General features: G+C 38.6%; 1 protein-coding gene across 5 annotated transcripts in view; it reads right to left on the bottom strand.

Annotated features, from left to right (window-relative positions):
• CDK14 (cyclin dependent kinase 14) overlaps positions 1–26,134 on the bottom strand; it is a 514,904-nt gene that overhangs the window by 391,473 nt on the left and 97,297 nt on the right. For all 5 annotated transcript variants that reach the window (XM_033083308.2, XM_033083300.2, XM_033083326.2 and 2 more), the window contains one exon: positions 15,147–15,226. In XM_033083308.2, coding sequence (XP_032939199.1) covers positions 15,147–15,226 — 80 coding nt within the window. The remainder of the gene's footprint in view (positions 1–15,146; positions 15,227–26,134) is intronic.

Below are 26,134 nucleotides of genomic sequence, written 5' to 3'. Positions count from 1 at the left end.
CTCTGCAAAGAACATGGATGTATGAACCAGACTAAACTCACCTTTTGCTGACTGCTCCAAAGCAGTGTACAAAAAAGAATATACTTCTATTAATGATGCACTTAGGAGTATTTTGAAACCTAAAATTCTAGGAACAGGGATTAATGAAATTTCTAGTCTAGTTTCCAGATCTAGATGCATCTGAGACATACTTTCACTCCAGCAGTGTAATTTGAATTTAGTAAACAACAAACACACACACCAGAATAAAACGTTGTACTGTATGATACTGAAGGCTCAAAAATATAGATTGTCTTTTCAGGAGCATATCTACTATTGAAGATAGCTCTAATTTACTTTAAACCCCACTTTCCTATATTTTTTATTTGGACCTCAAGCTTTTAATTAGTATGTTTTTAAATAAATTAATTTAATCCATATGATGCTTCAAAAATTTTTATATTGAACTAATTGATACACAGTAATTTCATGATTACAAGTCGCACCTGATTATAAGCTGCACTTCCGGGTGTCGGCAACGTTTCATTCTTCCTCCATATATAAACCGCACCGGATTGTAAGCTGCACTTTTGATCGCAGCGAGGATCCATGTGCAACTTTCACAAAGTTGCCAATTAGTAACAGAACCACGGGATCGCGTGGTTTACTGGCTTGGCTCAGGGCTGGGCAGGCTCGGCCCGCTTGGGGCTGCCGACAGGGCCGGGTGGCCCAGCTCGGTGTTGCCACTCGGCGGGGCCACTTGGGGCCAGCCAGGAGGCGCTGCCGCCACTGCCGGGCTCACTCGCCCCTGCCTGCCACCTGCACCGCCGCGTTTGCTCGCCCTGGCTCGGCTCTGCTGGGCTCCCCTGTGCCGCCGGCCCCGCCTCTGCTGGGGCTGGCCGGGCTCCAGTTCAGCTTGGAGTTGCCGCGAGTTCTCACTTCCGGGTTGGCAACTTTTAGAACACTGTTCATATACTGGCCGCTCTGGATTACAAGCTGCACTTCCAGTACGAACCAAAACTTTAGTCAAAATGGTGCGGCTTATAATCATGAAATTACTGTACATTAGCAAGTAAAAGGCTAGATCACACCTTACTCTTTTTTAAGGTTAAATAATCTGAAGCCATAATAATTATAGCCAAATTTCTTTGTAGGACTAACATTTTTGCCATCCACTGAAGAATTTGATTCAACAGTAACAACACATCATAAATTCATCTAGAAAAAAATTATAGGGAAAAAAATCTCCTGATATTTAAGGGGGTTTTTAAGGTTCGAGGTTTCCTATTGCCTCAGAGAGGTTAGAAGTTGCTTTGTGCTCTTGACCTGTGATCAGGAGTTATTCACATGTAATTGGATGCGACATTCCACCTCTTGTCCACAGCCATAAAAATGGATGAAAAACATGAATGCATGGGCTGATGGCAAGATTATTATTAATGCAATTCATAAGCCTCTTGGACTGCTGGCAGAAATCTGACAGAAAGGTGGTAAAGTCTTGGACACACTGTGCACAGATATATACTTCTATAGGTTATTTAGTTTGACCTCCTTAGCACAAGAAGCCATTTCCAAGCTCAGAAATTTTTACGGAGCATATCTTTAGGAAGACATCCGTTGTCCTGCAACAACCCAGCAGCACAAGTGCCCCAAACTTCATTCACATTTGGAAGAGTAGGAAGTCCAGCTAATCCTTACACTGATAACTCACACAAAGCTTGCTTTATCAGACTTTTAATGGAGACTATACATTGCTCCAAAACCTTTTCTTGGGCTTTTATATAGATTTGTACTAATTTGTGCAAGCAAGACTGAGAGACAGAAGCATTCAAACACACATCAATGCCATCGCTTGAATTTTGTTTGTGAGCCACAGCTACAACCCTTAGCTTCTCCACTGGCATGCAAAATAAAGCATTTTTGATTATGCAAATAGTTCTCTGCTTTGTGAATAGGGCCCCAAGTGATTCAAATGCTAATTCTGTTAGAAACCTTGATGCAAAGCCAGTATTTCAACCATGTCAGCTTTATAACCAAGACTTTCTGAGAAACATGTTATTGCAAATTGAAAAATATCTTTTAGAACCAGAAATACATAGAGACAAAGTAACCTGGGGAAGTGGGAAAGTTTTTACAGCTTTCTGTCAATGGCCCAGCAACCTGCTGGGTTTTGCTTTGAGTTAGATGCCCCTTCAGGAGCTGCCAGTTTCCTAGCAGAGGCAATGTAGGCACTTGCTGCACTGAGAAAACCAGAAATGAAACAACAAAAGAAAATTTTTATCTTGTCCAGAGAATAATGTGCTATATAGTTGGGGTTTACGTCTTCTTGTTTTCTTAATAAAACCTTCTCACAATCCAGTGAATGCCTGCATTATTAAACACATGTTTTGAGCCCTCACAGCACACAAAAGAGCAAGCCTGAGTCCTGGATTTCAGAGAAATAGGGGGAAAGGGAAGTGAGGGAGAAAGTGTACATAAAATGTGTAAAAAGCTTTTCTTCCTAGCTTGTAAGCAGTTTTGATTTACAGTAAATTCACAAATACAAGCCGCACTGAGTATAAACCGCATCGCCGGGTGTTGGTAAACATTTTGTTTTTTGTCCATAAATAAGCCGTACCTGAGAATAAGCCACTCTGTCGTTCGCAGCGAGGACCCACATGCAACAAAGTTGCCAATTAGTAACAGAACCGTGGCATGGCGGGGTTTACTGGCTCGGCTCGGGCTGTGCAGGCTTGGGGCTGCCGATGGGCTGGGTGGCCCAGCTCGGCGCTGCCGCTCATGGCTGGTCACCGCCTCTGGGCTCACTCGCCCTGGCCCGGCGCTGCCCCGTGGTGGCAGGCAGGGACGAAGCCCACCCCACTCCCACAGCGGTGGGTGGGGACGGAGCCTCCTGCCTCCTCCCCGAGCCGTGGCCATGGCGGCACGGGGTCTCCGCCGCCTCCCCAAGCCGTGGTCATGGCGGCACGGGGTCCCCCTGTCTCTCCCCCGGGCTGCGGCAGAGGAGGGAAGGAGAGAGCTCTCCCTCCTCTCTCCCCGCCCCCCGTGCTGCCTGTAGGGAGCCAGATTCCACCCGCGGTGCAACAGAGTAACAATTTGTAACAATCGCGAAATGCCGGCTTTTACTAGCAGGTGCTCGGCTCAGCACCCTGGCTGGCACTTCTGAGGTTGTAAATGTCAGAAAATTATTCACATATTAGCCGCTCCTGAGTATTACCTGCATTTCCGGTGTGGGAGCAAAATTGTGCGGCTTGTATTCGTGAAACTACTGTACTCTTTTTCCCCCCTATTAGTTGCACTTTAACTACTACAGTACTTTGTTCTCTCAAGTTCTAGGAGATATGAGGGAAACAAGAATGTTTTCAGAGAGAAGCCTGGCACTGCCATCAGCCTGTGTGCAAAGCTACCTTGATGGTTCATTCCTACCACCCTCTTGACTTTCTTGATTGCTCCTGCTCAGGGAAAACCAGATGATAGTTAAGGCTAAGTAAAACCTGTGGATCTAATTACCTGAGCTGTACAACTAAGACAATTTCTAACTAATTTCTAAGTAATAACTAAGTTATTTCAAAGAAATAACCTGTAGCTTCAGTTGCCTATAGACAAAAAAAAAGGAGGTTAGAAAGCTTTCATATGAGTTCCAAGGCAAAAAGTTATATAATATAAACTATCTGTCATTGATGGTTTTATGCATCTCCTCAAGGCAAAATCCAGAGGACAGAATCCTTATTTGCATTAACCCCTTCCTAACACCCCAAACTAAAAGTCAAACAAAACTGGTCTATACCACTTCTGCACTGAATAAGGAAACTCTGAAACATGCACCGCAAAACACACACAACAAACAATCTATATCAGATCAGAACAGATATAAATCACAGAGTTTAGCACACCCAAAATATCCTTATTTACAAGCTTCCTCCATTAATTTTAAGTTCACTTTTCAATTGGCTCCAGTTAAATCTGCTCCCAGCTGAGAAGCTGCAGAAGTTTGTGACAAGTGGCTCAGACCTCAAAAATTCAGAAATACACAGTTCCAGATTCTACAGCTGAATATCCCATTGTGATGACTTTTAGACTCCACTGTCATGGCTTATATTTTAGTAAATGGGTCAGAGGTGGAAGGTCACATATCCTATTACCAGTCTCTGAACCATCTAGTTCCCCTTCATCTCAGCAGAAAAATGCGACACATTATCAGTTTCTTTTTTAATATTGCTTACTCGGGGGGAACATTCTGAAGTAAAATAATGTGGATATTCATTTTCATTGCTTTGAAGAAGACAGTAAAGGTCAAGTTCTAATATTGAAATGCTACTCTCTTCATATTGATTATAAAACCTGAAAGTAGTAACTCCACCCATGTTGGAAGAAGAAACCCCTTATGAAGCTTGTATTACAGTTCTGTATAATTCCTGAAGGATAATGTCCCACCTCTCCCAGCAAAAACTGAAAACTTGAACTGAAATGTGTGCAACCCCATCTTCAGGCTATGGAAAAATACAAAAGAGAAAAAAGAGCAGTGCTGTCTCCCGGAGGAATGGCCTCACCCAGACAACTGTGCCTACAGCATCTGACAGCAGGTAGACCAAAGAAAAAAAGGAGCCTGTGAAGAAACAGAAAAAAAGGAATATATTTTGTCTCTCATATATAACTTTAAAATATGATGCATTTGCTGCCACTTTTTTCACTGTTTTGATTATAACTGGCCTTTTCCTTCCTATGAGAAAGATATTGGTGTTTCTTAATGACTACAGTGGTTGCTGACATATTTCATGTCAAGTACAAAGATGTAGGCTGCTGAAAATACTTCTCACCTATTTCAAAGTTTAGAAACAATTCATGCTTAAAATTTTCAGCAAATTACTGTGAAGTATATGTAGCATTTTAGCATACTGGGATTTTTTACTTCCCTGTATGTGTGACATGTTTAAGGATGAATTAAATTATTACCACAAAACATGGGTATAAAAAGCAGTAAAACAAAATACTGCAGTAGTCTTGTCCTCTCAGGCTGCATATCTTCTCAACTAACAAGTCTCTACTTATGTCATGGCCTCATCATTTGAAAATAAGTGTCATTTTCCCTTTGATATAGGAGTGATTTGTTAGATATTAAAACAAAATAGTGTCTTTTATCTGTAAAGGGACTAAAGGTGCTTAATTTTATAAACAAGTTACAAATCTGAAAAAAAACTACTGGATTTTTCCCAAGGAAGAAAAAGTACTTATTGTGCTATGGATAAAAACATTGAAAACAAAGGCATTGCTGTGGATCCAGCAGAAGCACATGCACATCTTCATTGTTACGTTTGTGTCTGAAGAACCAAGACAATTTTTAAATTATTTATACACATCAGGAGAATAAGGGTAATTCATTCATGAGCTTTCTGTGTCAGAAACACACAAAGCTGTTCTGATGATGTTTATGAACGATGACTGAATTCAGTAGCAAGAAGATGGTGACGTCTCAGACATGACTTTTGATGAAGACGACAACTTTCACAGGAAGCATTTTTACTTTATCTAGAGCTGGGTACACGTCCAGTTTACATTAGGCATTCTCTGGGTTGATCAAAGACAGTATGTGACCCTTCACAAAGGATTTTGCTCTTTGGGGGACAGGGTTAATTGTTTTTCTAAGTCTTAAAAACATACAGGAGACACATGAATGCACAATACACATATGCACCCATACACTTCTTGCCATGTATGTAGTATCACTGTATATGGTGTATCTCCTTCAAGGGGGAGAGTCCTAACAGAAAGAAACCAGACAACCTTCTAAAGTCCTTATTTTGTATTTCACTCAAGCTTGAAACCAATTCTGCTGAGATACAACAGTCTAGTTTCACATGTTAAAAAGACCATAGATAAAACTGAAGCTGACTGAACTGGTTCAAACGGTGAGTTGCCACCTTGCTTTGGTATTTTTGAAATCCAGGACACAGCAGTGGAAAAACACACACAGAGATCGCTACAAAGACAAATGTCTTTGCACAGATTTGAAGTCACACTTTTATCATAAGGCTAAACGATATTGTTGTCTAGATTATCCCTTTTGCAAAAGGGAGATATAACAAAGGAAAAGCAATTGGAAGAACTAGCTAGGTTCAGGAGACATTTCTTTGCCCTCAACATTAGAGATATCAAATTTTTATTTCACCAGGTGGCATTGGAAGATACTGGCACTTGGATGGATGCCAAGGGTCTCCAAGTAATTCCAGCTGAGACATGCCATCACTAGCTAGCATCTCCACTCATATTAAGAAGCTGGTTTCTATACTACCAATTCAACATGCTCCAATTGGGATATGGTCACAAGGTAAAAACTAATGCTACTTGGAGAAGCATTAACTTAGTTCCACTATTTATGGTGGTAGAATGTACTGCAAGAGGACATTTAATTTGCATACAGCATAAAAAGACACTCTCAACAACTTCCACTCAAACAAGAAAGTCATGAAGACTGCATAAGAGCTCATATGACTTATAGATGCATATTATCATCGTATCTGAAGAAAGGATTGCCAGCCTTCCTGTATCCTCCAAATTCTGTGATTGTCATGTGTTTTCTACCCTTCTTGTCACACTATCAGGGACAACAAGAGCAGCAGATCAGAATCTATAAGGCAACAGTTCTAATTAAACAGGGAAGAGAAGAAACAGTTTTTGAGCAGAAGAAATCTGCTCTAAGCAGAGAGTCCCATGGGCAAAAAGCCAAGCCAGAGAGCCCTGAAACTCAGGTCAGAGGAAACTGTAAGCAAAAGCCTTACTGAGAAGGGTTCAAGAGCACCTATGAACTAATGGATTTGCAACCTTCCAGTGCTGGAACTAGCACTAGACCCCTTATCCAACACTTTCCATGTGAGCAATGAGGATGCACAGACAACTTCTTCAGAGGAAGTAGGGCAGAGCCTAAAAGGTCTGCCATTAAGCTAACATAACAAGGATAAGGAAAGAATGCGTGATGGCAAAATGATCATATTAAAAAAATAATCTTTAAAGTGTCACCCCATTCTTTTCTTGCTTGAACTGTTTTCAAGAACAAAAAGCCAGAAGAAGGTCACAAGCCTGAACATCACAAGTCCCGAATAAAGATTCAATGAATACAGTCGTGTTCTGCCTCAGCAGGCCACAGATAAAATGTTGGAGGGGGAAGGGGAGGAGGATAGAAGCGATGGAATATTCTGTAGAATAAATCTAGTTCTATGAAACCAGATAATTTAGAATTTGCATTTGTACTTCTCAGAAAAGCATGACACTTTTCCTAGATGATGGAAGCTCATTAGAGATTTTAAAATTTATAACATGATTCTCAAAGGGAAACACCATAATTTATGCTGTATTTATGTAATCCCAAGTCTCCTGAAGGTTTCCTAATTGAGAAAACTGCTAATTTGTTAGATGGTAAAAAAAAAAAAAAAAAAACAAAAAAAAAAACTTAAGAAAAATGAGGAAAGACTATGTTCAGTCTATGAATAGCTAAGTACAAAGAAACAAACAGGACAGACATTTTAAATCTCTGCCATTTCTGACCTCCCTATGTTGCCAGAAGCTTTCATTTGGCCCACCAAAAAGAATTAGGTAGCACAGTGCAATCTGGACACACTAAAAAGCAGGATAAAATAACATCATAACTTGCACTGTATATGATACTAGAGACTAGAAATCTATCAGCTCTCCCATACTCATCTTAAATGACAAGAAATTCAGTTCACCTGCTTCAGCCCGCCAGTCCAACTGCTTTCAGGGAAAAGCAAATGAGAATTGTCAGTAAAAAAAATTAGCAGCCAGTCAGGGTTGGAGAGAACAGCAGGAGGGAAAGCAGGGTAAAGATGAAAGCTCCTGCTGCTTCCAAGCTCCATATCACATTGCCAAAGATCTAACACACTTCTCTTAGACATACACAACTGCACATGCAGGAGAAAGCACAAATTAAACATATTTGAAAATCTGAGCTATCAAAAACACCATCAGAAAAACCTCCAGAAGTTAAAAGCAATTTTTCTATTATTAATGTTCAAGAAGTAATACTATACACTTCTCTGCAACATGAAAGGGTATTTAATAAGTAACTTCCAAAAGTCTTGGAAATTTTAAAAAGATGACTTCATTTCAAGAAAAAGGTCCCAGGAACATCCTTTCCCAAATGTACTGTAGTTTTTGAAGCCCAGCCTGTCTTAATTTGGGAACTCTTTTAACTCAAGGAAACCCACAGTTTGGGTAAGGCTGCAGAGTGACCACAAGAGAAAGAGACCAGACAGAGAAATAATAATTGCTGGAATTTCTTTACTTTTGAATATTCTTGACCTTAAATATCCAATGACACACTGTCCCAGAGGTTCTTGGCTTGTGTGTTTTATTTTTAACAGCACTGAAAAACAAAGCTGTTACGACTCCAAGCTCAACTGGCTTTGCAGGGACTTTGCAGCTAATTGAGCCGTCACTATTTAGCCTGCAGTACCAGCAGGCACCAGCTCTGCCAACTCTGTAGGTAGTGAAAAAGTTCCCCAAGCTACAGCCGAGCTACTGTCCTTTCCTTTTTTTACTTAAATGCTCCAAAGCAATATGGCTTTTGGGGAGAGTGAGCTTATCCTCAGATTCTAAAGCATAGACACAAATCCCCTATAGTAATTCTGGTGACATGCATACTCAGAATAGCTACATCTCCATAATCTTTAACATAATCTCTTGAAGGTCCCTGAGGCTTTGTTGAGCCAGATACATGTGAAGCTTTTAGGCATTTCAATTATGGAAATTTAGATTTCTTGACTGGACTTTGTGAAGGAAATCTGAAAGTCCTCCAAACTCCTACCACCAAAAAAGGAAGCAGTTGTTAAGTTTCCTTATTAAAACAAACAAACAAAACCAAACAAACAAACACACAACCAAAAAACATCCAAAACAACCCTGAATGAAATGAATAGCTTTACTTTACATAAGTGGATGATTTACCTTTTAATTTGCAAAAAAAATACATATATTCTTTACTGGAAGACAAAGACAGGATTTTAACTGCAATTTTCATGTTTACCTTCTACCAGTAGATCAACCAATGACTTTTAGAAAAATATAAGGAGATATTGTTTCACTGTGGCCTTGACTTGTGGCATACAACCTTCCAGACCTAGTCTAATACAGTGAATAGGAGGCTTATCAGCATGAGTCATCTAACCAGTGCCATGAGGTCATTTGTTGACTTCAGTGTTGTAGAGACCATTAGGCTACATATCACTGAACTGGGAAGTGCCTCCAATAACTCAGGTCATAATTCAGGATGAGGTCACAAGAATTACACCTACTGAGTCAAAATACAATTTTCTGAAGCTCTTCCTTAGATGGTATGGGTACAGAATCTGCTATTTCTCCAGGATAATACAAAAGCTCAGCTGCTTTATATCACTTTTTAACACAAATCAGTGTTTTCCACTGACACCAGGAAATAAATTACACAGTCACTCAGGTAAGAGCTTTCTCTTGGCAAATTCCTGATCTTCCCTGTATTCCTTTCTTAGCAGTTATTACACTTTGATTTTCTGCAGATAAGTTTTGTGAAGATGTATCCCCTCCAGCCTAACAATTTCAGAAAGGTAGGCCCCAGAAAACCTCCCAGCCTCAAAGAGGCTGTCTGATATAAATATATGTCCTGGGGAATAATAGATAATTATATTATTATATATTATATAGTATATATTGTATATTATGTAGTCTATAGTATAATATGTGAAATATCATATATAACCTGTATTTTATATATAATATCAATCCTGGGGAATAAATGTGAACTCTCAATTCTTTTTTAGAGACTGTTTCAGGTTTTCATTTCTTCTTTCTCTTATAATAGAATGGCCTGGGTTGGAAGAGACTTTACAGATCATCAAGTTCCAGCCCCCTGCTGCAAGCAGCGACACCTTCCACTAGACCAGGTTGCTCAGAGCCTCATTCAACCTGAACATTTCCAGGGCTGGCACAGCCACAATTTCTCTGGGCAACCTGGTCCAGCATCTTACAATCCTCACAGTAAAGAAATTCTTCTTGATATCTACTCTCTGTCAGTTTAAAGCCATTTCCCCATGTCCTATCACTACATGCTCTTGTTTAAAGCCCCTCTCTGTCCTTCTTGTAGACTCCTTCAGTCACTGGAGAGCTGCAATTAGGTAGCTCCTAAGCCTTCTCTTCTCCAGATCAAATAAACCCAATTCTCTCAGCCTTTCCTCATAAAGAAAGCTGCTCTATCCCTATAATCACCTTGGTAGGCTCCTCTTGATTCACTCCCCCCACACAGAGAGATAAGGGTGGAAGAGGCCTGAAACTTTGAAGACTTCTCAAGATGTTCTGTGGCCAAGAGTTAAGCATTCTCTTTCATGCATTATACTGGCACTCAGATGCACTAAATTTTCTCCCTCAGCTCACAAAATAAACTTATTCAGTATGCATTATAAACTGCTCTTCAAAATTTAAAAAAATTCATTAAACAATTCATGTATTCTTTTTAATTTTATAATGCAAGACAGCAGATGCTTCCAAAGCTCTTAAGTGTATTTCTGCATGCTGCTATCCATACGTGGCATTAAGACCACAGCCTTTGACAATGAAGTAGATGGAAAAGTATTATCTGAGAAACTGCCAAATCAAAGATATAGAGATTGTCTGTCACATAAGCACGTTTCAATGTGACACACAAATTGGCCCAAATAAAAATTACAACACATAAATGAAGTAATTAATAAAAAGAAAAGCAAACTGAAAATTGCTCAATCATGGCATTAAATGACAAAGTACAAAAATACTTACAAAAATGGATGATGCTTTTAAACAGCATCTAGACCTATGGGAAATGAAACATTATGGAATATAGTTTTACTGCTATAGTAAATAGCAGTATTTCCAAGGGTGGAAAAAGAAATGCAAAAAAGTTTTCATGACTGGGATGGGAAAGAAAGACTTTTATAACCCTAGAAAAGATCATAGTAAGCAAGTTAACCTCAGAAGCAAGGTGCTGATAAAGCCAAGGGATGTTTGTCTATATACATATTCAAAAAACAAAATCTTTGTCATGCTGGGTATAAGCAATATTATTACTCAGAATGAAAAAAAGATAACTACAGAACTGTAAATCAAGCTGTTCCCAGATTTAGAATCTACCACACAGTTCTGTATTTAGTCTAGATGAACATACGATATTGCAGGAAATTAAGGGAATGAAATATCTGAGATAAAAGTTCAGGTCAGTGAACTTTTCTCCTGGCTGCCATGGATTTAATAATACTTCAAGTTTGATGCTGAACCGTCTCTGAACAGCTGATAATGGGCATTATATTAAAAGAATAAACCACAACTGTACTAACACAGAAAACAAATAATTTGCTAATCTATAAACTACTGAATTTATTTTAAATGAGATAGGAAAATGGGATATAAATTACTTTCAGACTCCACAGTGTCTCAGATATCACTGTTGGAGGCACATTTAGCCCACAACAGTAATATGGTGGCCTGAATCACTCACATATATGTTATCAGAAAATCTCATAGATTCATCCCACTCAGGTATATACACCAAATCACTTGTGCTTTTTTCTCCTTTTTTTCCTTCTTTCTTTTTTGTTCCATTGGGCTCTTCAAAAGTAAATTAGATTATCTCAGACTAAGTGAATTAAATTCAGAGGGAAACATCCTATAAACTGCATGCAATAAGCTGGTAGATCTGACTCAGGCCAAGTTGAAAGAACATTTAGCAGAGGCTACCTCTAAATTTTGTTCTAGAAATTCAATAGAGTGCTGAACAGCCCCAATAAATATGCCAAGTTCACCTATTCTCATTTAAACCTATATAACTTTGATGGTAGAAGACACAAATCCCTATCTGCTGTCAAAGCAAACTTACTTCATAAGCTTTAATTGAAGCTTCAGCTAAACCTCCCCCAGGCCTTAAAATTAACTATGATTTTCCTTATGCAGCTTTACTGGGCTTTTTGTTTGGTTGGAGCTTTTTTTCACTTTTCCTTCCACTTTTTGTTTCAACCAATTTTGTCTCTACAGTCACACATTCCATATTTATCTCCTCCATTTTCCCACTTCTCTTAGTCTTTTTCCTTTGTAGCTTTTGTTTTACTTTGAGCTTCATTCTGCTGCTGTCACAACAGTAACAATATGCTTCCCTGTACACAGACAGCTACAACATTCCCTCAGCATGACCGCTGCTTAGGATTTCAGCCTGCAACTTCCCCCCAATTAACATCACACAACATCCCCCACAGGAGCACTGAGCAAAAATGCTATTTTCTCTCACTGCTTTACTCAAGGAGCCATGAGAAATGTTAAACCATTTTCTAACAGTAGTTTTAATTTACAGCTAACTAGACTTCTGCCTGAATTTGCCTTGCATTGGTGGAAAATTAGAAAATAAGGAACAAGTGAAGATGAAGCTTGCCTGGTTTCTCCATTATGAAAGAGTTTGGAAAGAAATGCCCTCTGACAGATCTCTGGCTCATACCACCACATATGCATTTTTCCATTCAGAGAACACTATTCCTCAGATAACTGAAATTAGAAGTTGATTTCATCTTCAGTGGTATTTGTCCTTGTTCTAATTGTCCCACCCTAAATTATAGCACTGGAGCCCTTAGTTAGTCATCAAAGACCAAGAGAAAACTGCTTAAGAGTGTCCCGTTCTTACTGCTTTTCCATATCAAACTTATCAGATAACTTCAAGAGCCCATAGAAGCATTTCTTTTTTCCTTTTTTTTTTATTCCCCGCCCTTGTAGCTGACAGCAGCCACGGATGCATTACAGAAGCCAGCATGTCCAATTTGGATTAGATGCTGCCAAGAGAAAGGAACAGCTTCCTAAGGTCCTGCTGGTGAAGCCCACGGCTGTAGTGGCTGAAGTGTTACTGTCAGATACTACAGGCCTGGCACAACATCAGTGAGGTCACCTTCTGAAAACTGCATTTGAAGTACAATTTTCTGGTCCTAATAACTGTTTCTGACAAAATCAAAATCAACAACAGAAAAGTCAAAGCCTAAATAAATATAGATTTTCCCCCTTCCCATCTTACATATTAGGTATGTGTGACTTCTACATGACATAAAACATACAACATTGTACTCATACTGATAGCTCCTGAATGAAATTTCTCTATCAAGGAGACAAGATTTCATTTACCAAAAAAAAAATCCCTCATAAACAACCCATAACCCAAGTTTGACCCTACCTAACCAAGAGTCTGCAAGAGTAGAGAAAAAACATTTTTATTATCCTAATACTCTTTGGATCTAATCTCAGCTTAGATGAAGACTTAAGAATATAATGGATGCACACAGTCCTATCATAATCAGTGAGACACCACACAGTTAAATTGGTATTAATTATTAACTTCAAGAGCTTTTCTAGACAAGATCTTTGTTCTACTAATATTAAAGCACCAAGGTTTTAACTGGCTTCAAACACAGTATTGTAGTCACAGCTAAAAAGAAAACTTTGCAATGGCAGTGTGAGAAGTATTTTCATGCAAGTGTGTCTTTATAATTTTTTTTAATATATCAGGTGGAAAAATCTCTGTTCTTGTTCCTAACAAATACTTCTGTATACTGAGCTCACACAACATGCTGTTTATGAAGGTAAAGGGATTATACTGCATTTGACAGTTATAGTGCTATAAACTTTCATCTAGACCAAGCTCACATTAAAAAATCTTTTAAGTGTCACTAAAAAGGCACAAGAAAGCCGTATTTACTATTCTCTCATTAAGTCAGCACTGTATCAACTATAAACCTGAAGAACAATAAAAATATTTGAAACACAGACTGTTATAACTTGAACTCAGCATCAGAGATACTGAAAGCTGCACCCATAACCCTCTGCACACCTTGTTATCACAGCACAGCTGCAGGGACAGACAGCTCACAGATAAAATAGATATTGTTATGAATAAATGTGTCAGATCATTCAATAATTGTTACTCAGACGAAGCAGCAGAGAAGAGCTATGGAAATTCCTTCATAAATTGGCCACCCACGGTTTTCCAAACTTCGTGAAAGAGTCACCTTTATAATGCACAATCATGGGATGGAAATCCACAGTAGTTGAGAGACTTCTAACTTCAGGGTGTCAGCCATATGAAACATGGGGGTTTTTTTTGCCCAGCCCACTCCAGAATGGGCTCATTGCACAGACAGACATACAACAGACAGATGGCACAAGGGAGCTACAGCTGCTGTGTCTGGGGCTGTCATGACCATGAAGCCACACATCTCACGTGGAGAGCCAACTGTGGACCCTGTAAGGTCTGATGTTCTAGTACCTCCCTGGCTCATCTCACCCTGGGAATTATGCTGATAGTACAATTTTAAGAGGTCCCTCAAAGTCATAAGAGGTTCATCTCTTTAGTTCATTACCAATTTCAGCTGAGTCTGAATCAATGGTGTAGTGGTAAATTGTTTATTATTTCTCTACCAAGGCTCATTTTTAGTACTTTCTCAGAGAGAAGGACCACACAAAGAAGGTATATCCAGCAATTTCTGCAAAGGAGCTCGATACTGACAGACTCAGATAAAGCAGCTGTCACTAGAGACCAGGAGAGGCTGACAAGGAAGGATAAAGGAGTGGAGTAGAAAGCTTAACAGGCATCTCCAAGCACTGATAGAAAAGAATCACTCCCAGGCCACACAACCTCGAGTCCATGGGGAAGGAAAAACAAACACAAGCTAGTTGCAAACTACACACAGCTTCAAAAGCGCCTGCAGTTTTGCTCCCTGATCTTTTGATTGCCTTTATCAAGAAACGCTTGTCCTTGCTTCATCCTGCATATATATGAAAAATCACATCTACCTTCATCCTAGGTGCTGCCTGCAGGCAAGAAGCACATCTTACACAGTTCCCTCATCTTCCAGAGTGACTTCTCCCACCCACCCTAAACATGCTCTTAAGTACTCATTTGTATAGTAAATCTAACATGAGCCCAAGCACAGGCGGAGCTGCGTTCTTTAACAAGAACTCCCACACCAGAAGCTTTGTTTTTGAAGCACCAAAGTTTCTTCCTACTGAGAATGTAACCATGTAATTTGAATTCTGAAGCTATTCACTGTAGCATGGCACAGAAATAAGAAGCGCAATATAATTACAAAAAAACCCCACATATATAATCACTAAATGTGAGTGCATACCTTCCCTGATAGCAGTAAATGGGGTTCCTTCCTCTTCCTGTAATCTAATCACCTTCAGTGCCACCAGTTTCCCATTTACCCTGAAAAAGAAAGAGAGGAGGGGAAGGAGAAATTTAGAAAATCCAAAATTATAGCAGAAACAGTATTTCTCATAATAGAACTTGTTTCCTATCATGTACTTATTCAATTTCTTCCTGTCAATGCTAGTGACTCATTTATAGCACTGTAAGAAACACTTCATAGCTTCCATAATGTCAGCTTTATATTTTCACACTCAGATGCAGTCCAAGAAATTATCTCAGTTTTCTGTGAGTCAGTCTGTTTCCTTTCTATCACAGCTTTGTTACTGAATCTTTGTTAAGAAGTAACATATTTTAAAATTTTGTTTAAAAATATCTGTTCATTATTTGATCAAACTGTCCAAAGAAAAAGGTCTATGATTTTCATCAATCACTTCACCTGCAGTATTATCCAGATTCACACTGATTACCTCCTTCCCACTGCATGATACACATTATCATAGCCTTCAAAAAGCTACAAAGTTTGCATAATGAAATAATTGTTAGGTCATTCTGGCCATCTCCGGCTAAGGTAGGATTGTTCCTGAGGCATATTCTTCCCAATATGTCCCAGGCTACTTTTAAATTATTGTAACTCTCATTTAAAAGTTTAAAAATATTTTGTGCTCCAAGAGACAGAAGTTCTTAACAAGTCATTTCAGTGTAAAATCTATTTGTCTTGTTTCACTTTTAGCATTCCAAATTTCACCACACATGAATTACATTCCAGGCCTTGCAAGAAAGTCCAGTTGGTTCCGTTTATCCAAAAACAAAACGAAGCTGATGATCATTACCCTCCTCAAGTGCAAACTCATACCATGAAACTCCCCATCTATGACAAGCAATGATGAGGATGAACGACCAAAAAGGCATAATACAGTTCCTAAAAATTATTGTTGTTATTATTAAGATTTATTTCTTGTAAAAGCAAAATTAGCCTTTACAGCCACAAATTCAAGGACGCACTGTAGACTTTACACTCCTGTAGTCATGGAGGCAATTCTCTACTGCACTACAAGAGAGATGGCCCTAGAAGATGTATTAAATTTCAAAGCAAGATGATATGGATAACCACCCACTCTGAATTCACTCTTCTCCCTCAGGCTTTTAATTTTTGCAGTTATATGAGTTCGGTGATGGATGGCTACTGTCTTGTTTCTTCCGATTATTCCTCTTTTATAATTACCTGAAACTCATTAGCACTATACAGAACATTGCACAATGACTGTGAGCAAGTTAAGAAACTCTGGTTATCAAAAGATGGTTTCCTCATCACCTTCCAATTACTCATAATATTCAGGCTGGCACCAGTTCAAGTCTCAGGCCACTAGTCACTGTTGAAAGGAAATTACCAGCTTAATACTCCTGGATTTCTCCTTATAATTACCTTATATACTTTTTTATTTGAATTTAAACAGGACTTATGGCATCAGAAAAAGATAAACTTTGCCTCGAGTAACTTCATGTGTCATGCTCAGACAGGAGAATGAACCATATCAAAAGCAGAAGGACTGATGACAGACATGCAGCTCATAAACATGTTTAGTTTTCAATTCCTCTGTCAATCCACCACCCTACCTATCATATACGTATTACATAGATATCTGGATAACTTGAATATTCTGCAACAGATGAAATAACTGCAGAAGGAATTTAAGTAAGAAAAGCAAGATCATTTTGCAGATAAAGAACAGGATAGATGCTGTGCTCAGAGAAGGCCATGCAAAATAAAATGAAAAAAACACATTAAAGAGGTATTAAGGAAACAGGGGTATGGAGTCTCTTGATATAGAAGGACAAAAAACATGCAGCATTGTGTAGCTTACATTCTTTTTAATCTGAAGTTCTACATTCCATTGGTTCATGAAGAGCAATATATAACACAAACAGCAACAGCATGGAACCAATTTCAAAGAATTCACAATTAAACACAGTAAGTGAGTTGTGCTTTTTAGTTATCACTGCCCCTTTGTCATTGGTACCTATTATCATCTTGACAGACATCATGGCAACTCTTAGTTGCAAAATAATCAAACTAATCTCAAGTGGTGTTCCTCTGGGATTTCATTCTCATTTTTAATATAATTTATTTCCAGTATATCAATCTATAATTTCCATAATACAGCAGCCTCCTTATTCTCATTTACTACACAGTCATTAAAATCTTTTTTTGTTTCCATTTAATTTTCTATAAACAGGAGCATATAAAACTGGATATGTGAGAAATTATGAAGCATCAATTAAAGAGCTAGTAGGGTGCATATTCACTTCCTTTAATTGTCCTGCCACTGATGCAATCTCAGGATGCAGTTAGGTGATGCTGAAGAGATGAGCTAAGGGTTGCCTCACAGTATAGGTTTCTCCTGCTTAATCCTTGCCACACACTCCTGACACTGCCTTGTATTTCCTCTCATTTCTGCTGGACTTCACAATGAGACTGCTCAGAGAGCTTAAATATGAGAAGACTGGCCCTTCCAAGAATGATTAAATCATATTTTTTTTAATTATAAAGGTATGCAAAAAAAAGAAAAAAAACTCACTAGAAAACACATAAGAACTGGCTCCACCTTTCGAGAAGCAATGTGTCATGGAATCAAACCATCTATGTCATGAAATTATGCCCTGAAACTTGTGATGTCATGTCAAAATAATATGGAAATTTCCTTAGAAACAACACTGAAAAAAGGAAACCTGGGTAAAATTACCTCTGCAACCTATCAATACCCGTCTTTGCAGACTTCAGAAGTGAACAGATAAGGTTAGCAGAACTCCTTCCAGATATTAATTCACATTTGTCTTCCACAACTTTCAAAGCATGCTCAGTATTTTCATTATTTTCAATACAAGCAAAAAAATTGACAAGCAGACTGCCTTTTAGACAGTGAAATGGCAACACTGTTGACTCTCTTAACATCTAGGATTCATTAAATCACCTCTATTTCTCACTGTCCAAAGCAAACAATTTCACACCTTCTTGAAACAATGCACTTCACTGTGTCAAAGATCACACTTATCATCTTATGCCCATCCTGTCAACTGCCTCATTAGCTTCTGTTAAGGACAATATTGACTAAAGAATTCCTATTTTTTAAGCCATCCCCCCTCCTAAATTAACTCACTTTCTCATCGAAAAACCTTCAGAGAAAGTACAGAAGTCTTAAAGTCTCTCTAATTATCACATAAAACTACTTTAGGTAAAATACCTGCAGCTGATGGACAGTTTTCCAATTCACGGAAATTCAGCACTTTAGCATTATATAATCTCTTCTAATACATTTCTGTTTATATATGCAATGTAGGTAAAAGAAAAATTAGTCCAAATTGCTTTCTGCAGCATAAAGTAAAAGTCTGCATATTATAAAAAATACAAATGAGCCAGATATTACAAAAAATGCTAATATAATGTGCCATTCTGCATTTTCTAAGCCAGCATGTATCAGCACTACCAAAATAAACACATTTATAAAAAATGACCATTCATGAGAAAGTAACGAAGATTGGAAATTATTTAATATTTTAATGTGTCATTAAGAACATATAATACTGATGAACATAAAGTAACTGATGACTTAATTGGCTTCACTGGGGATAATGCTGATGATGCCATACACAGAACAATAGAGTACAATACCACTATTTTCTCGAGTTCTTTAGATATATTTAGATGAAATAAATGTTCTAAATATACACATTGAAAAGAGTCAGTTAACATAAAATCTGCCAATTCTGATTTCAATCTGTTTATTTAATAGTGAGTTTTACCACTGGCTGGAGTTGAGGTTGAACTCATAATCTGAGCAAGTGCTAAGCTTTGGAACACTTCTATAAAGAAAAATCAGTAGATGGTATTGGGATGATGCTCCAATATGTAATACAAATTTCAAGACACTAATTCCTATGAAGAAAGCTAAATTTCAATTGTTAAACATTAATTTACAGGAAAATCTCTAAGTTTGATGATCAAACCTTGAGAATATCTAATTAGATCTACTCTGTGGTGATATTTAATGTCATAAACAGACACCTAAAACTCCAAGCAGACCACGGAGATCTAATGAAACCAGGCTCTGCCACAAATTTCCTTTGAAGAAACCTGACAGAGGCACAATCACTGTAGGTTTAGTCACCTCTGATTATTCTACCAATGAATAACTAATTCCACATTGAGGGAAACACTTCTTTTAATCATTAACATAAGACAGTTCAGTGTAAACATGGTTTATATTCTATTTTTCTTCCTAAAAAGGATTCACATTTCTAGTTTACAAAAATCACTCCCAGTCCTGCTAAAGCCCTATCATGTAAATTCTGAAGGGACTAACACAGGCCCTGAATTTCTCTTTTTGAATCCCACCATCTTTTAACCATATCCTAGACAAGAGTCACTTTGTCTTAGTAGAAGCCAGTGGATTAAAGATACTTCATAAGGCTGACATTTATTAGGGTTGAAAAAACAGAAGATCAAAGAGTTTCATGAGTGATGAAGGATTTAAATTATTAATTAGTGCTGTCACTGGAACTCAGGAGTCAAGGCAGTCTGGTACAATCAGCGTGGCAGCCCTCACTGGAACAGGGGCAGGTAAAAGTTTACCTGCAGGTCCCTCATCCCTACCCACACCTCACATCAGTGCAAACCCACCTAAGCACAGTGTGCTCAACCTGTGCCTGCTGGAAGGAGCCACCTGGGATGGGCAGCAGGGACAGCAAAGCTGAGCACCATCCTCTCCACACACCTCACACCTCTCCACACCCCTCTGATGCTCATGTAAAGAGAAGTTGAAGACAAACACAGAGATACCCCTTGTAAGTAAGGTGGCCTCTGACAGCTGTGCACTCTGACAGTCACAGGGGATCTTCTGACATCACTGATCAGGTAACTGGAAAATGCTTTGGTGCACAATGGCAGCTGCCACATTACTTCAGTATTCTCCCTACCATCCCAACCATGCATATATGGCCAATAACATACTATCCAGTAACTCTACCACATGTATGTAATATAACTATATTCTATCCTAGTTTTTCTATCAATTTTTCCAGGGCAGTCCTGGGTAAGTAATATATGGACTTACTTTCTTCAGTTTTGTCCCCTGCTATGCGAGATATTGATATTAAGTCACCTCCTTAAACTGCCTTGCAGGTTGAAGCACAGCACATATAGTGTGATGTGCTTTTTACATATTCAACTATGGAGAAAAATTTTCCCAATCTTTCTTTTAAATGCTAAGAAATTCACTCAGAAAGTGATCAATATAGTCAATGATTCATCTTCTAGTTAGAGTCCTAGTAACTTTAGTACTTACTCTACTAATTTTTCCACCATTTGGCATTTTAGTTGAACATCTAGTTGTCATTAGTTTTCTATCTAATTCAACTTTATTATTTTTCTTAAAAATCTACAATGCTAGAGATGTTTAAAAGCATTTATGTACACATTTTATAATCCCATGTCATTACTTGCCTACAAAAATCAATTAAGGAAGTAAGTTTAAAAATGAGGAGGCAAGACAAGAAAGCCTAGTTGGTAACTATAAAGTGCATTTTTGTAACCTATGAATATGTATTCCTTTTCCAGCCATCTGTTATTCCCAGATGAAAAGAGAATTTCATTTGTAGAACACTAATTTCCCACAATTTTCAAGAAATAAAGAAAAGGTTAAGGAAGTTTAGGTCATTAAGGCAATGTGAATCAGAGCAATTTTGAAATATCAGTCTAAATAAATTGGCCATAACACAAAGAAAAACTTCCCTGGGAACTGGATTGTTGTACATGAAACTTACAGTGGAGCCTGTGAACACAACACTTCCCATGGGCACAGAGTAAGTTACTAAAAAATGGCACCCTGACCATCGCAAGGGTATGGCCCTTGCAATAGATTGAACATAAAAGACAATCAAAGATTCAGAGATTTCATGACAAGTAAAAGAAATTCTGCAACTTCAAAACCAAAAGTCAGAACAGCAATTAGTCCTGTCAGCCATCCTCAGCAAAGGTTTCAGCATCATAAATATAAAAACCAAAATACACACACCACCCCTTTTCCTGTGAGCAGCCATCCACACACATATTTATGAAATATTATGGTCAGCTATTCATAATATATGCTACAATACATCATGCCAATAACAAACAGAGGTAGCTCCCCCTGATTATTCAAAGATTCCCTGATGCCTCAAGAATAACACAGCATAGAAACAACCCAGTACAGAGCGTGGTGCCTAGCCGAGTATGATTTCTCTCCACTTTGCACCATGAATTGCTATTGATTTTTTAAGGGGAATGGTAAAAGGTACTGCCTTTGATGGAGATAAAACATCAAATCCCAAATTTTCTGAAAAAATACATTTTATCTTTGGATACAAGTTGGAGTCACCTTGAAAATAAAAAATTCAGATTTTGAACTGAAGTGGGAAAGGCACCTGGATGGAAGGATTGCCCTATCTCTGCAGCCTTTGAGCTCTTGTTGACAGCATCAGCTTCTTCTACTCTGCTCTTCTCTGTGCTCCACTGATTTCTTGCATTAATAGCTAAAAAGGATAGGGATCAGAATTCATTAGAGTAAGTGTTTTATTAAGAGTAAGTTTAAATGTTGTAATCTTATGATAGGGGAAAAAAAGGTGAAAGTGTCTTGATGGAGCTGTTACAAATTCTACACCTTTTTTGCAATACTATGAGCACATGCAATTCAGTAAAGGTGCCCAAAAAGGTAAAGGTACAGTAAAAAATCACATGGACATTCCAGGAGCAGACTGAGATCACAATGGAGATAGCACTGGCAACACCTCTCAAATCACAGACACAGCACAGATCACATTGCTTTAACTGAGGGAATCTTTTTTAATTCTTTGCCTTGAAGGGCAGCCTAACACAGCAGGAGAGGACGGAAAGCACGCCAACACATCAAATTGCCAAAAGAACAGGTTTTTCCTTTAAGTGCAATATGCAGAGTTCCCAGTGGGGGAACACAAGGCCTCCACACTGCCTTGCAAGGGGCTCTGGTTGGCAGCAGCTCCCTTGTGCTGTCACCAGCTTCATCTCTAGACTCACAACTCACATCAACATTTATGTGCCACAGATAAAGCCAGATCCCACTGGGGTATGTTCAGGTAAATTTATAATCAAGCTCAAGAGGGTAGAAGGTCGATGGCAGTAGGAAGACACACTTGTCAATAGAGAGGCGGCACTTCCTCAGCTCAACCACACAGTGAAATGATACAGGATTCAAAGGCCACCCATTGCTTTGCACCTACGGCATGGCAAACGTCCAAGGTGTTAATAAGATACAGAGTCAATGGAACTTGCACCAATTTTTACAGTGTTATCAGTAAATTACTCAGCCCACTTCTCCAAAATTTTGCATTAAAATAAATCCCTTCAAAGTCATCTGAATTTCATGCAGTAAGCAGCCTCCTGTGATTTTATACAACTAAGTAAAATATGAGAATCTAGACTGAATGAAAGTAGAAAATGAACATGCCAAGATGAGTTTCATTACACGCGTCTGATGTGCAATACATGAAATCAAATAGATTTACCTATTGATGCAACTGTCAGCCAGAAAAAAATGACTGCTTGGCTGTTTCTCCTACAAACAAAAAAGCCCAGCCTAAGAGAATACTGCTTCACTTTCCTCAATAAAACAGTCCTCTTCACTCTGCTGCTTCTTCACCCCAGGGATTCATTTTTATCTGACTACAGAAAGAGAAATCCATCATCCAGTAAAAGGAATTAGCCCATTTCATTTCAATTTCCTGGAATACAACCACAGATGCTCAAAAAGATAGAAACGCAATGGGTTTTATAGGAAGACAAGGGCTTGGTACCATTTATCCTACTAAAGGTGCAAAAAGCCAGGACTGTTCTGAAAGCAAGTTACTGCACATATTACCTTAAATTTTAGGAAGGGGAATGGGTGATTTTGTGTTTTTTCAGGCAGATATGCATCTTTTAGACTCTCCAAATAGTATGTTAATATTAAGAATGTTTCATTCCATCATTATGATCAGCAGAGGAAATAATTTTAAAATATTAAATATATCTCATGAAATACATTAAAATACCCCAAACTCTATTACTTGCCACGTGCAGCTGGTGACAAATAATGAGCAAAATAATTCTGAGTACAAAGCATCATTTAAAATAGCTCAATATAATCTTAAATTTTCCATCTTCAACTACAGTTGAAACATTGTGGTAAGACAAAGAAACCAAGCATTAGAGTTGGTTATCAGGGATTCTCAAACATTTTGACCAAAATCCACTCGTTATGTACTACCAGCTCCAGCTTTTCCATCATGTGTCTGCATTCTGCATAGTGCCACAAGAGCTTACTCCTTCAGCAGTCAAACTGGGAACATACCAAAATAAAAAGACCTCTTTTGCTCATTTGCATTCCCACTTGAGTCTTTAGGCAGGGGAATACAGTGATGCATATCTCACAGTCTCACCCTACATACCCATATCAGAGTCTGGGAAAAAAGATCTTTACCTATTCCTGTATCATTTTAAGATAAAGCTATAGACAGTCAGAGTTAACCTGACTGAAAAGCAGCAGCCGGGTTCAGGTCTCAGCCATAGGAATCATTGAATTGTTTAGGCTGGAAAACACCTCTATCACTGAGTCCAACCATTAACCCAGCATTGCCAAGCCCACCACTAAACATCCCCCTAAACACTTGCACATCTTTTAAACACTGCAGGGATGTGCCAGAGCCAATGTTGGCCCATGCATTCACCCCACACCTGCTCATCTACATTCCCCAAGAATCACAGCAGTGATGCTCTTCCTTCTACAGGGAGACCACATAGGTCAGAAATTCCTCACCTTCCCACAGGGACAGAAGAGGTAACAGGGCTACATTACCTCAACAACAAGTTCTTTTGAAATAGCAGATAACACCTGTAGTGTTCCCCAAATTCTCAAAGTACTGCCTCTTCCTGCTGTGAAGTAATTCAACTTTGTCTCTAGTTCAAGAAACAGAAGCCTGAGCTGGAGGTGCTGAACCTGGATAGTGCTGGATAATATGGAAATTATTCAATTCTCAGTGGGGAAAAAAAGTCAAATTCAAACAGGTGAAGGCATACTGCTACAACAGTAGAAATACTCTCTGCACATGAATTCTCATCCACACTCCAGTTACGCATACTTTTTTTCAGAACACATTTTAAAGACCTTGCAGAAGATCTTACAAAGCAACAGGACAAAGCCATACATAATTGTTACAACTCTCACTACTTATTCAGCTGTTTATAATAGAGAAAGTAGTGTGCCCAGTAATTTCAGTTTATTTTTCAAGTACCATTAAAATCACTGAAGTATTTCTTTCGGGTTTGCAGGCAACTCTACTAAAATGAGTATTTCTAACCAATCTACATTTCCTAACGTGTTCATTATTAATGCAATAGCTTCAGGGAAGGGTTTTGCTTTGCTTTTAAATTTCAGTCTGTTCCAGTGACTGACAGGACATCCAGTGACTCTGCTGCCTGAGTTCAGGTCTCACTGAAAGCTTAGACAAATGGACTGACTGTCATCAGATACTCACTGTGATTTTACTAAAGGATTTTAGTAATTAGGCACAAGCTGAAATCTATACTGCTTTCTCATATTACATAGACCCCAATAAAAAGCTTACACATGTATAATGTCTGGAACTTATGGTAATGCATAACTGAGCCATTAACAACACAAAATAATAGCATTTCCTTGAGGAAAGCTGCCAGTGAAAGACAATACCTGCAGTTGCACGGTGGAAGTGTGAATATTTACAGTAATTTCACGATTATAAGCCGCACTGATTATAAGCCGCACTTCTGGGTTTCAGCAACTTTTTGGTTTTTTGTCCATATATAAGCCGCACCTGATTATAAGCCGCATGTTACAATACAGAGTGTGATAAAAGGTATCTGTTCTACCACCATCTGTTGAGGGTTGGGACAGTGATCCTTATCTCAATGGCAGATAATCTGCTAATGGGCCATCCATTGAAACCAGGCAAGGCATTGTTCTTTATCTTTTCACAACCCATCCTTCTTCCAGGGAGTCATTGTCTGCTAATGGCCCATTGAGTCCCACTGTGGGACTGATAAAATTACTGCATCCCATTGGAAGTTGCTCCAGCCAGGGGGAAGAGCCCAACATTTCTTACCAAGATAAAAACAGAGGTTTTGGGACACTAAGGGAGCCCCTTTCTCCACTGGACTCCAGAGGAAAACCGGATTTCTCCACATCACCACTGGAGCTCCGGAGGGAAACTGCACCTTTTACAGGAGCACTGCTCCAACTGAGCCACATCTGTCACTGCAGGAGGATGCAATCACCATTTAATGGGACTGCTACCAACACCCTGCCTGGTGGGATGTCAGGTTGTACTCTGACTTTGTCAGGGTTTGGAGTTTGTTTCTTTGTAGTATTGTATTTCTATTTTGATTTCCCTAGAAAAGAACTGTTATTCCTAATTTCCATATTTTTGCCTGAAAGCCCCTTGATTTCCAAATTATAATAATTTGGAGAGAGGGGGTTTACATTCTCCATTTCAAAGAGAATTCCTGCCTTTCTCAGCAGACACCTGTCCTCCAAACTAAAACAGCAACTTTTTGTTCTTTGTCCATATATAAGCCGCACCTGATTATAAACCGCACTGCCGGGTTTGGACCAAAATTTTAGTCAAAATGGTGCGGCTTATAATCGTGAAATTACTGTATTCCACATTTAGAACATGTTTTTATTCCTATCAGCTGTGATTCTGCTTGTCAATACCTAAGCAAGCTATTGAGAGATGAGGGAACCCTCATTCTGATTTATTACAAATATTCAGTGAAAAAAAGATAATTTTCAGTACCTAAGTTAATGACCCTGGAAAATGTTAGGAAATATTTTCTGGTTTTCAGTAGTTATTCTGTGCCATGACCATCATGGTATTCTCCGCTGG

This window comes from Catharus ustulatus, chromosome 1 (assembly GCF_009819885.2).
Source record: "Catharus ustulatus isolate bCatUst1 chromosome 1, bCatUst1.pri.v2, whole genome shotgun sequence".
Taxonomy (NCBI): domain Eukaryota; kingdom Metazoa; phylum Chordata; class Aves; order Passeriformes; family Turdidae; genus Catharus; species Catharus ustulatus.
Note: the sequence above shows the minus strand (reverse complement) of the source record. Positions and strands in the feature narration are given on the sequence as shown.